This window comes from Engraulis encrasicolus, chromosome 9, assembly GCF_034702125.1.
Source record: "Engraulis encrasicolus isolate BLACKSEA-1 chromosome 9, IST_EnEncr_1.0, whole genome shotgun sequence".
NCBI classification, from domain to species: domain Eukaryota; kingdom Metazoa; phylum Chordata; class Actinopteri; order Clupeiformes; family Engraulidae; genus Engraulis; species Engraulis encrasicolus.
Genome location: NC_085865.1, coordinates 33,312,796 through 33,326,107, shown reverse-complemented (window position 1 = coordinate 33,326,107; position 13,312 = coordinate 33,312,796). Strand labels below are relative to the sequence as shown.

General features: G+C 40.9%; 1 protein-coding gene across 2 annotated transcripts; it reads right to left on the bottom strand.

The window, feature by feature from the left end:
- Positions 1 to 1,555: 1,555 nt before the first annotated feature.
- Positions 1,556 to 8,851, bottom strand: LOC134455705 (uncharacterized). 2 transcript variants are annotated; one of them, XM_063206945.1, is made up of 16 exons: positions 8,734 to 8,851; positions 8,423 to 8,511; positions 7,971 to 8,113; positions 7,465 to 7,505; positions 7,310 to 7,344; positions 7,150 to 7,195; positions 6,783 to 6,838; positions 5,628 to 5,682; positions 5,303 to 5,413; positions 4,962 to 5,050; positions 4,832 to 4,880; positions 4,632 to 4,717; positions 4,253 to 4,312; positions 3,998 to 4,099; positions 2,890 to 3,003; positions 1,556 to 1,674 (listed from the first exon to the last, which is right to left on the bottom strand). In XM_063206945.1, the coding sequence occupies exons 2-16, from the start codon at positions 8,486 to 8,488 to the stop codon at positions 1,627 to 1,629; spliced, it is 1,101 nt and encodes a 366-aa protein (XP_063063015.1). In that variant the 5' UTR covers positions 8,489 to 8,511; positions 8,734 to 8,851; the 3' UTR covers positions 1,556 to 1,626. The 2 variants fall into 2 exon arrangements, with proteins under 2 accessions (XP_063063015.1, XP_063063016.1); XM_063206946.1 differs by having other exon boundaries at positions 4,253 to 4,285.
- Positions 8,852 to 13,312: the final 4,461 nt, after the last annotated feature.

Genomic DNA, 13,312 nt, shown 5'->3' with positions numbered 1-13,312 from the left:
ATTGATACAAAAGCCCTTTGCACAACAGGCTAATCTAATCAGTTCACTATTTCCATAGTCAGCACTACACCATACACACAAGTGAATTCTGGGTCTATGGAATTTGAATTTAAGATACAAATGTACTACCCTGGGGTATAAAACAGCTTGTCACAAAGGGCATACCCTTTTATGGGACATAAATGTATCCTTTTCACAGATACAGTTTTGTTCCACATCACATAGGTGCATGTTACTAAAGAATACAAATACAGACAGTGCATGCTGTCAGTTGAGCACATGGACAACATTGACACTTAGTGAACGATTGCATACATTTGATGGTGTGTCAAGTCTTTGTGTCTGTATAATTCTGATTGTCTGTACAATACCTTCTCTTAGGAATTATACAGACAATCAGAATTGAACATCAATCACAACTAGATTGCATTCTCACAGAAAATGCTGGAAGTGGGCTTGCCTTTTGGGGCAGAGATGAGCAGTTTTATTTTTTATATCTCTATCCCTAAATGAAAAACAAACTACTATTGAGAAAACAAAGCTAAAAGAAATGTTGGAAAAAATCCATCCACCCAGTCAGAAGATATGGGCCAAACAATTCAGCCATCTTGGATTCAGCCATCTTGAAAGTGTTGTAGCTCCGCGTATTGGGGATATACTAAATTACATACATGGTATTTTAAGTTGGTCCGAGTGGGATTCAAACTCACAACCTCCATATCTCCAATCCAGCACCTTTACCATTGTGCCAAGCAGCTGGCTGTCATAAACATTTCAGCAAGACAATATCAGATTGCATTGAAGAGCTGAACAATAGACTTCTAGAATGATAGTTGCAGGTGGTCCTGTTCACAGATTGGAGTCATACGTGTGATCTTTCTAACAGTCTTTGAATGAAATGTATAGGTTAAACGGTTCAGTCACAAATGGACCTCTTGTGGAAGATGTGCTGACCTCTTCAGAAAGGCACTTCAAGAGTCAATGGGAAAAGCCATTGTGCTAGTCCTGCAGTTTTTACACACCTGCCATTTAAAAAGTAATGGGAGTGGGGACATGATACTTTCACAGTTTGGAGACATCTCATAGAGCTCGTTAACAACATGTTAACTAAACTTCTAGGTGAAAGGTGAAAGGTGTTGATGTTTTATGAACGAAAAAGCCTCCTACACTCTGATCTGTAGAGTGACGGAACACTGTCTCCTGAAGGTTCTACCATTGTTTTCTATGGGGACCCAAATTTGCACAAAATCGCCAAAAACAGAAAAACGACAAGAGACACGGACACGCCATATCAGAACAGATGATCTCCAAGCTGAGCCGGTCGTTTTAGTGTTTGAACGGTGTCTCTATCTCAAAAGGCCTAGGCGGAGATCCATTTTCTATTTTTACTGCCCTGCACAAGAGAAGCAAGCAAGCAAGCAACAAAGCAAGCAAGTATAAACTGTACTTAGAGATTACTAGAATCGGGCCTTGCTCTGCAAGCCCGCTTAATAATAACTAAACAGGACTTAGAGATTACTATAAGCGTGGCCGCTTAAAAATGGGGCAATTCCAGTGTTTTTGCCAAAGTTGTTTTAATATGTGAACTGCATACTCATGGCCTAGGTCTCCAGAGAATGGCACACATTAGACCCTGAGATGAAATGGGATGCCAGCAAAGCCTTGTCTTGGAACCTGCAGAAGAGATAATATAGAATGAGTGGACATATTGTTACAAGGGAGGCAGACAAAGCAACACACTACATGAAAGTTACTCTGCTGATAGCAACAGGAAATTAGGCAGGAAATGAAGGAAATTAGCCTGTAATATTAGTTCTGAAGTAAGTCATTCTTTTCATTGACCTAACCTACATACAACTTAAGACCATAGCCTGCGACTACCAACTGCAGTCTAAACTATAAATATAAATAACTATAAGCTATTTATGTCTGTACTGTACAAACATTGTTGCTGCATGCTTTGCTTCTACTTTTGTCTGTGTCGTTGCTGGTGTGCTGTAGACTAGTGTGTTGTACTACGGTGTCTGTGTCAATACTGTGTGCATGTGTTGTACACCTGCTGTTTTATGTGCTGTAACTGTAAGTAGGGCCCTACTAAAAAGCTGCTTAGGCTGAGCTGAGCCGGGCTTAAACTGTAACTGTTACTTTTACTGTAACACTGGGGTAGCCCCTGAGTAGCCCCTGTCTAAGGGCTTCCAAACACCGGCTCCGACAAAGTGCTGAGCACTGCTCTGCAAAAGTTCGATTCCATTGTTCTCAATACAACCCCGCACACTGGCGCTAATGTCTGCGGACATTCGCGGATGTCGGATAGCGATTAGAGACAAGTTCTATTTGGTCGGCGCCGCCCATTGACTTTCAAAGCTATGTTCGTGTGAAATTGGGTATGGGGGTCCGAATTATGTCGGAAGCAAAAGTGCTCCGCAGTGTTGTCGGAGCCAATGTGCGGCCGGCCTTACTCTGTTCTATTCTATTCTATTCTATTCTATTCTATTCTATTATATTCTGTGACAATGGGTCAGAGATGAAGAGAATCTGAATCAGAATCCAGAGCAAAGATATGGAAGAGTGAAATGCATCTTACAGAAGATAAAATGTCAAGGATGTAATGCAGAAGTTCACAGATTAAAGGGCCGTTCACATTAACAACGATAACAATAACTATGACATTGCAAAAAACTGTAGTGAATTCACATGCAGTATTATCAGAGATCATTAGTGTACAGGCGCTATGCTCCTCTGCTTTTTGACATTCAGGAGAAGCAGGGCAGTGTGAATGGAAATATCTTTGTAGTTGTACTTTTCTTAATAGTTGTCTTTATAGATATGAACACGGGACATTAAAGCTTGAATGGAAAGGATGAATCACATTTCTATGAGGTCAAGTACCTGATCCTGAGACAGAATCCCTGCAGAACTGAACTTGGTCCTTCTGGCAGAGGGTGGGTTAGGGGCGCCACTGCCGGGCTTCCCCCATGTCCCAAACAGCATCGTCTCAGCATGCTGCAAGACATAAACGACAGTGCATCCAAATGCATGCATTACAGCAACTAGCAATGTAACAGTACAATTCCGCATCCAATCATATTTCTATGTGTGTTCTATTTTCCATTTGATATGTATTTATTTTTGTTATTTATTTTCACACTATGATGTTGCATTGTTCTACTACGGTTGTACTACAGGAGTTATTGGAGCTTTATTGATTAATACTAGTGGTTCCCTTTTGGAATGTTAAGAAGGGGGGACGTTGAGAAGGGGGAACCTGCCGGAAGCGGCAGATCATTTTTTACCTCAGGGAATATTTGGTTGAAAAGTTGTTGGTCAGCCGAATAAATAACATTAAACTCAGACAACTGTAACCCGTGTCTTCCCTCGCTTCGTCTGGACTGGAATGCCTTATTAGTAACCAATTTTTAAGGGTTACAGTAATTAGAAGCAAATGATTGGTCATCGTCCTGTGCACTTTTGAGGTGGAAATGTCTCTACTACATGAAGACAGAGTGGCCAATCCAAAAGTGTGTGCCCTAGTGCAGTTATCCTAGAGCAGTTATACTGTGGATACTGTACAATACTGAACAGTAATTTTAATTTAATAATAATTTAATTTTAATAATAATAATTGTATTTGTATAGCACTGTATCATACAAGGGATGCAACTCAAAGTGCTTAACAAATGAGAAAAAAAGAACATAATTGTTAGAGGTGGATTTAAAAGGAGAGGAAGAGAGGAGAGGCAGAGATAGCAGGAAGGCAGAGGAAGAAGAGATAGAAAGAGATCGTAGAGTCATAGGGTCAACGTAGGTTAGGACCGGGATTACTGTGGTGTGTTTCTCGAATGCGTAGTTGTTAGCCAGTTGGCAACTTGGGTAGTTGTCAATGGGAAATTACATTGCAGACAACAAAGTAGCTAACATAGTTACCAACTATGGTTTTGAGAAATGCATCCCTGAACAGTAAAACACACTCTGGTGAGGGCAGGCTTGTATAACTCACCACTCGTTCAACATCGGCATTCCTCCTTTTCTCTCTTTCTATCAATTGCCGTCTCTCCTGCACCTGTTGGCTCAGATCGCTGTAGTAAGATCTCTTCGTCTCCTACACCCAACAGAAAAGAAAAAGGTCAGCACCATTTAGCTAACATTTCAACCTCAGAAACACACATCAGAAACAGAAACAGCTGTTCAATGACAGCTGAGAAGCCAAATTTACTCCAAAATCGGGATATTGAGCGTGCATCTTTTTTCTCACCCTTCTGATCATGTCCGAAGTCTTCCTGGTTACCTGGGAAACACCGGGAATATCAGGTGTCTGAAGAGATTGTTACATTGTCATATAACACACATGTGTATAGTTGTTTAACACATATGCCCAAGTTATACAACACAACAAATCTCAAATTGTTTTGTTATGCTACTCTATAGATTTAAATTATGTCCATAGAAATCAATTTAAGTTTGTTCAGTTTTGGTGGAATTTAGTGCCTATTCGTGAGTTTTGAGCATTTATTGGGCACGGAATCATCACATGGCAACACTGGGAACAGGTGACCAAATACTTCAAACTCAGCTCCTAATGATTGATACTCATCATTAACTCATATTTGGTTAAATATTGACATCATTCCAACCTGTGTGGATAATCCTGAACCTTGATGGCCTATTGCTGGATCCACCTGTCCCCTGTTGACTTTGGCAGGCAGTGAAAGTTGGCTATCTAGAAAGACCGGAAGAAAAAAATGGTGTCAACAGTGCTCTTGTGTTATAAAATGCCGGCCATATTTTTCACATATTACAAAAATGTAGGAAGCAAAGAAAAAAAAAACACAACCTTGTTTCCCTCTGACCAATTTTGTCTGGGTCACAGTAGGTTCCATTCTCTGTAGAAGAAAATGATGAATACTGTGAAACAGTGATCGAGTATAGTTCAGTAATGCGGTTTGTGTTAGTATTCTTCTCACCTTTGAGTATGCTACAGGGGGGCTTGCCAGATTATTGCACACTGCAGGAGGCATTCCCATAGGCTGTGATGGACCGCTGCTACATCGCACTGGAATGAAACACCCATTTACATGTATTACTGTATAACAGCTAAAAAGCAGGCATTAGCAGATGGTTTCATCTTAGCAATAACTTTAAAGTCTTCCATGCAAAGCCTCTATTATAACGCTGTTGTTACCAAAATGGTAATGAAGAAGTCTTAACATGTTACTTAATACTCAATGCTTTTATAATGATGATGTTTTTTTTTTTTCTTCAGCACAGTGAGACGCAACCCTGGTAACACTTTAGTATGTCTCACCTGATTGGGGTTCTTTCATGTCTACTGTTGGGTAATGAAGAATGCGGTTCGTTTTGCGGTATAAAATATCCTCCATGGTTTCTCTGGTTGGTGTCTGTCCCGCACCTCTTGCTGAGACAGACAACAAGTTGGGGACAGAACAATGATAATGTAGTCTCAGTGCAACAAACGGCTGCTAAATATTTCAGCTAATTATGAAATGGATATCTAAGATCTGCTTAAAAAGGGATACTGGCAATGGCTGACAGATTTGAAATTAATCTCTAGGTTTTACTGATATCAGCTATGATTTTGTGAATACATTTAAAGCAAATGATGACCTCACCCTTGTGGCGAAGAAAAGCTGCCTCATAACCCTCTGCCCTCCTTTGATAGAGAGACTAAAAAGAAAAAGGAAATGTTATATTTATTTGACTGATATTCACTCAAGAATAGATTGCATTGCGGTGAACTAGGTTTGGGAATACAGCATAATCGTTAGCGGAGGAAAAGGTTAGAACATAAACAAAATCTCTAGAAACACTCTCAGAAATAAAGGTATATAACTCGTTGCTGTGGCAGTACCCTCAAGCGGAGTACCACTGCATCACTTGGGTGGTACCTCAAAAAAGAGGTGACAGATGCACATTGGTCGACATTGCAAAAAACTGAAATAAATACCTTTATTTCTGAGAGTGTTTCTAGAGTGAAGAATTGTGTATTTCCTTAGCCTAATGACAGTAAAATAAGAACAAAACCACACAAAAAACATGTATGTCCACAATATGTCTAAAATTTGCTGTGAGGAACATTGGTAGATGAAGCAGAGGTTTTTTTTATAAAGATTGACTGCAGTGTGTGAAAATAAAAAAACGTAAAAGAAAAGTGGCCCCAGCCAGCCAGCTGCTCGCAAGCGCATTCTCTGTCTTGAGGTCAGCATCTGAGGTACCAAGGAGATAACAACACAACTTACATGTAAGCCGTCTTCAGAGAAACCAGAAAGCAATTTCACTGTACAGAATCCGGTGGGGTAAAAAAAATCAATGGCCAAGCAATCAAAGGAGACAGATGAATCACAGCTAGGGCCGCTGACAGCTTTGGCTGGGCCCAGGACAAAGTCATCTGAAAGGGGCCCCCACCCAATGCATTTCATGTCATGAGGACTCAATTATGGGCCCCCCATTTCCCTGGGCTTCTCTGATCACAGCCCCCTTGGATACAAGCAGGTGTACTGTACCACAGCACAGCACAGCACAGCCTGTCTCATGAGCTGTTTCCACGTAGCAGATATTTAACATCCAGATATAAAAAAGCAGGCTTTAAAAATATCCTATTTAGGGGGCTGAAACGCATTTGTTACAATGGAGTATTTATTTTTATCCACATGTTGCGTTTACACCTAAACAGGAGAAAAAAATACCCTGCTAAAAAAATATCCTGCTACGTGGAAACAGCACCTCAGTCATCATGTCAGCATCTGGTTGGTGTTTAGATGACTCACCGCTCTGCTGCCTTTGTCTCCCACCGTGCTAATCTGCAGAGCTGACCCCCTGGATCCTACACACACAAGAGAACCAGGTTTGTCATGACTCACTCCCACTAAAGACGTACGTACGTAAGCGAGGCAGCTTCTGAATGGCTACTGGCAAACTGAGAAGGTACACTAAGTAAAGGGTATTCATGTCCACAGGTGTCCATCCGAGTTTAATGTAAGAAAAGAAAAGCCTTGCCACATCCGTCCATCCGTCCGTCCGCCCGCCCGAACGCCCGGACGGATGGGCAGACAGACAGACAGACAGACAGACAGACAGATAGATAACACATACAGATAGCAAAAATCCCAAAAATACACAGCTGGGTCACATTACCTGCAGCTGATGTTGTTGGGCCAGTTTCCTTGTGTGACAAGCGTCTCTAAAAATCATATCAAACCATCACAGGTTAATTTTCAGGATCAAGTAAAACAAAAACAAAAAAACCCATCAAAAATCAATTTTCTTTAAGGTAACTCCCCCTTTCTCAAGTTACCTTTATTTCCACAGTGTTGTCAGGAAAATTTGAATCTACAATGAAAGAGTATGAGTGAAAACAATTAATCACAATAAAATTATCACTTAATACTAACATCCATATTAATCATCGTCTTGGACACAATTGGCAAGAATTCATCATGGAGTATTTACCATCTGTGAATGGTTCAACTGAATACTCCCAGCCATCAGAACTGCACGGAAGAGATAATATGATGCATCAACATCACTCTGTGGTATTTTATTTAAAAGTAGCCTATGCATTACAAATGTAGTGCATAGGCATAGTACAAATGCAATGACTATGTTATGCATTAATGCACTTAGGTTGAAAAACAATTTTGATCATTCATGAAATTAAAAGAAAGAGAAGGAAAATGAAAGACGAAGTTTTCTTCACTTTAACACAATGTAATTAACAAACAGTACTCAGTAAACTAACTATATAGCCTACTTCTTAATTAATTGTATATAATTGAAATATTGCCTAATTGACAATTGATTGACATTACACCCAAGCCCGCCGATAGAGGTGACAAATAAGTTAGTCCCGGGTCTAGGTAAAGGGACCCTATTATTGCCTGTATTGAAATGGGGGTCCTTTCAGATGATTTTGCCCCAGGTTAGTCAAAGCTGTGAGCAGCCCGGCTAACACCTACTCATTGGAGCCGTATTTGGTGGGTTTGGTGCATTCGGGGCTGTGCCTGGTGGGGATGTGTGCTTCATTCCACCAGCCTCTCTGCTCGCCTGGGGGGCCATAGAACTCCTCCACCACCTTGGTAATCTCCACACTCCGCCTACCCTGCATGTGCAACCACCCAGTTCAAACATATTTGCATTTTTTATTCAACACTATTAGAAAATAAGTAAGATAATGTTCTCTGAACTGCCCGTGTAAAATCATCACTCACAGACACACACACACACATACACACACACACCATATCAAATCATACATTTTGTCAGTTTGTTTGTAACACTTTTAAAATGTTTAAATGATCTAAAACTTTTAAATGATCCCACTGTACTTCCTATCGAAAACACACCACACATGCACGCACGCACGCAGGCAGGCACGCACGCACGCACGCACGCACACACACACACACACCACATTTTTTTCTGGTAGGCACTGCAGTTCAGTGGGAGTTGATGGTCCATTTTCAGGAGTGTCCATTGTTTTCCCCAAGCCTAGATGTTCTTTGGTGTGAAGAAGAAGAAGAAGAAGAAGAAGAAGAAGAAGAAGAAGAAGAAGAAGAAGAAGAAGAAGAAGAAGAAGAAAAAAGAAGAAGAAGACAACTGAAATCATACAAATTAAACGAAAGAGAATAACTATTAAACTGTATTTAGCCTAACTGTTACAATAGAAAATAGTATTCTTTTTTCATGTCATAACAAAACAATTACTTCCATGAAGCTTACCTCAGGAGGTGGATGGAGCAGAATGAAGGCTACACCAGCCTTTCAGAGACCATACAGTGACGTTCCTTGCAATGCACGTATCTTATTGTTATGTCATCGCTCCCTTAGGCTACGTCATACAGAACGATGTCAATGCGTTGGGGTCCACCGCGTAGGCTACATTTAATAAGACAAACGCAGGTCGCTCTTTTTTTCTGATTAGGCTATTTATTTGATATTATATCCAGAATGAAGCACTTCCTGAACGTCCCACCCTTGATTCATTGCTCCCACCAGATGGCGATACAACACAAGCAACTGACTGTCCTGAGATTTTGTTGCAGCGCTTGGTTATTGCTACAGCTGGCAAACCGGCACCATTGCATCAGATGGAATGAATGTAGCAGACTGTTTGTAGTGTCATCAAATAAGCCCCTCACTACTTTAGACGATATAATAAACCGAAGCAACACATATGTTTTGCCTACAGCAGATGCGTTGTTCCCTGACAAGCGCATCTAGCCGCGGGTCGCTCGTAATTGGGATGATAATGATCCGCAATTAATCACCGAAAGACTAAGCCTGAAAGAAAAAGTAAGAGTAATTTGACGATGATAGGCAGCCTACTCAGCCCACGCTAGTCTAAATAAAGCCACAAAGACGATCGTCAATCCTGGTGATGTCTTAGTTTAGGCATTTTAAAACAGAATACAATTTTTAATTGAACCAATAGGATTGACTGGTCTATACTAGCCTATAGTAGCCTATTAGGCCTATCTAACTGACTGTTTCACATTTTATCGAATTGGCTTGGCGACATGGTATAGGCCTAGGGTGAACTATGGTAAATTGGGACACTTTTGGTAGATCGCCAAAAAAACCCACTTTAAGTTTAAAATACACCAACATTTAGTAATTGTATGTCTTCATATGGGTCTTGGGTACATTTCCATGTAGGAATTAGTTTTTAAAGTATAATATTTTATAATATATTAACATTTAAAGACAGTGAGACACCAACTTCGTTATGAGAAAATGCTATGGTAATTTGGGACACCCTTTAATGTAAAATGGGACAGTCTGTTTGATTATCATTATTTTTGCGCAAACTGAAGAATAATATCGTTTATCTTTTCTCTCTTCAGTAGACTAGGATCTTCACTATTTAAAAATGGTATAACATCCCTGAAACATTTCCATTTCAAGAGAATATTGAAGGAGTAGGGCATGTGTGACTATGGCCTTGTCCATTAGCATGTGGGATGCAAATTACAATACAGGCCTATGGCGTGCTAATATGCTATGCTAACAGCTAACAGAAGCCCATTCTGTTGCTATGAGAAAACTGTCCCATTTTAGCTTAAAATATTGTCCCAAATTAGCTCACTCCACTATACTTACTAAAATTATGTCTACTTAATAAAGTAAAGATAAATGTCTAAATGTTTTGATATTGAATTAAACCTTTAGTAAAACAACATATATTTCAATCATATTTTGTACCATATAATCACTAATTCAGCCATAATATCCTTATGATCTGATAGCGTAATCGACATGTCAGCTAGCTCAACTGACAAGTGTTGGATCCACTGTCACTTCAAACCTTTGCTCATTCCTTTTATGATACTTAACACCAAATAAAATTATTGTTCCTTATACATGACATTTGCAGTAACAATATTACATCCCATTTTGTGATTGGCTGCTAATATTTAGAAAGAAAACAACCCAAAACCTTATTTGTCCCAATTTGGCTGATGTCCCAAATTACCTTAGTTCACCCTATATGGCCTAACATAACCCAAAACTAGGCTACATGACACGTAGGCCTATAACAAACAAGTCACGTTTCACATAACCCCACTTGAAATACTGCGTTTACAGCATCCAATGCACCTGACGTAGCCTACCGCATGCCGCAGAGCAACCTGTGGCGTACGGCCGGGGTTGGAGTGGTGGGTGGTGGTAGGATGAGTCACGTAGCCTACCTACCCCTACGCAGCAGCTAGAACGCCACGCCAGTGATGCTGCCAGCGGGCAGGAGAGAGTGGGCGTCCAATTCAGGATTAAGGTCCATTGCAACGGATTTCCCACATCACAGCAAATGTAGCAGCCAGGTGTCATCGCTTATTGCCTGCCAGCTTTGTAAGCCAACCACGCACGGCACCGGGGAGGAAAGCCTTGCGCACGGCCTCTGCATAAGCAACAAGATCAAGGTGAATTACACTAGCACTGGGGCTTTACAAGCAGGCTCCCCATCGAACTAAATGCTAATTAAATAAAGACACCGGAATAAAAACAACTGATTCTTTTTTTCACCCGAAGTTATCTAATTATTTGATGGATGATAGCCTGTGTTGTTACGCAGTTTGCCATCGGCTCTTGATCAGTGGTTTTGAATAGCCTAACTTTGAGCTGACTCAGCAACTGATTTCATTAGCTCTCTGACTGCCCACCCCCACACAACGGGGCATGCTGAAGTGGGGCATGATTCGTTTTTGAATGCAAATAGGCACAGTAGGCTACAGTGCTGCACAACAACCAAGTGGAGAAAACAGCATTTGAGTGAAACACACATGAGGAGGCCCTTTTAAAACAGGATAGGCTTCATAATGTGTATAATCAAACACTTGTCAAACTGTGCAGAATAACAAAGAAAAAAAGAGTGTCTTCAATGGGAAGAGCAGATAGGCCTGTTAATTGGATTTCCAATTGAAGACCATCTTTTATTGTGCATAGTTTGAGAAGCCTTTGATTATCATTAAACTGACCTATACAAGAAATGCAAGAAAGCACACCTGATATGGTAAACAATTTTAGGTAGGCCTAAACAATGGAAAACAATCAAGGTCAAGCAAAGTGAACCAAAAAGTAAATCCATCCACTTGGATTCCTGGGCCTGGCCATGAGATAAAACAGGCCTGGTTTCCATGGATCTTAATGCTTGTGTTTCTACTGACCAGAATAAGCTCAAGGGTTAGAAACTATTGGTATGTCAGAGAGACAGCTTGCTGTTCCATCACTGGTTACAAGAAAGGACAGCTAATCCAAACCTGCATTATGTGGCACAGACAGAGTATAGAAGGATTGACTGCCCACTCCTCACCTGCACTGTAGGCCTAACCATATTAAAGGCTAATGTCACTATGTTGGCTTACCCCTTGTGTTACGAAAGACAGGCAGACACAGACACACACACATACAGAGAGAGAGAGAGAGAGAAGAGAGAGAGAGAGAGAGAGAGAGAGAGAGAGAGAGAGAGAGAGAGAGAGAGAGAGAGAGCTCTTTAAACCGATCAAATCACAGATTTAAATCGATTAAAATTGTGTCTTCACAGGACACGCCTTCAAAAACATTTCTTCAGCACAGCAGCCAAGCATTGCACGAGCTGACAGACTATGAGCAAGGACAGGAAAACAGCTATTCCCCCAGGCTATGAATAAATGAGTTGTTAAATGATCGTATCAGATCCATTTGCGTCAGTCCTGCCCAGCACACTGTTCACAGATCTGTGCATGGCGCACCAATGAATTACAGTCACTAAACAACCCAGGGAGCCTAATTGAAGCGTCTCACTTTCCACAAGCCATCCACCCACAAACACACACAGGCACACACGCACGCACACAGGCGTGCACGTACACACATACACACGCGCACGCGCACACACACACACACACACACACACACACACACACACACACACACACACACACACACACACACACACACACACACACACACACACACACATACACACAGGGCCCATCATCATCACCATCATTTGTCATTTGATGCATCACCTGACTGCACCTTTCCAGAGACGAAAGGCTTAAATAAAAATAACAAACACAGATGAGCTCTTAAATAACCTATAAGCTATTGACTCAGCACATACGTATGTGGACGATGGATAGCGGCAGATGAAGAGGGGGTCATTTGCCCTCCAGGGAGTTTGGGGGCTAAGGCAGGCAGGCAGGCAGATAGCCATGTCATTTGTCTTAACTACGCTCAATTCTACATTTGTTGTTGACGTTACTGTTGCTCATTCATAGAACAGCACTCGACACCTAATTATAATCAAGACTGAAGTTATGATGAAGTGTTGGGCGCTGGCAGTCACAGTTAAGAGGAAAGAATTGCAATTGTGAGGAGTTAGTGAGGAGGAAAGATTTTTTTTCTGGGCAACATAGTTAAAAGTGGAACAATATCCCACCATAGTGAGGAAAAAGATTTTCTTTATATAGGCCTACTGTGCCTGCAATAGATGGTGAATCTTTTTATGGCATGAGCCACATTAATAAGCAATCTGCCGAGCTAATGGGCCATACAGAGCGTACAGGCTACATGAAACTGGCCCAGATCTTGTGTAATTGTGGATATATTAAGAAACGTAATGAATATAAATGGGAGATTAGGAGGGTTTAATATTAATGGATGCTGCGGATGGCAGAGTTGTTTTTGGACACAGAAAGTCCAACATCCGGAAAGAACAGATTGCAAGATTCACATTCTAATTCTAATCAGAAATTACAAAGGAAAGATAGAAGTTCAAATACATTGGGTAGGCCTACATTCTGATGACAAAACAACATGT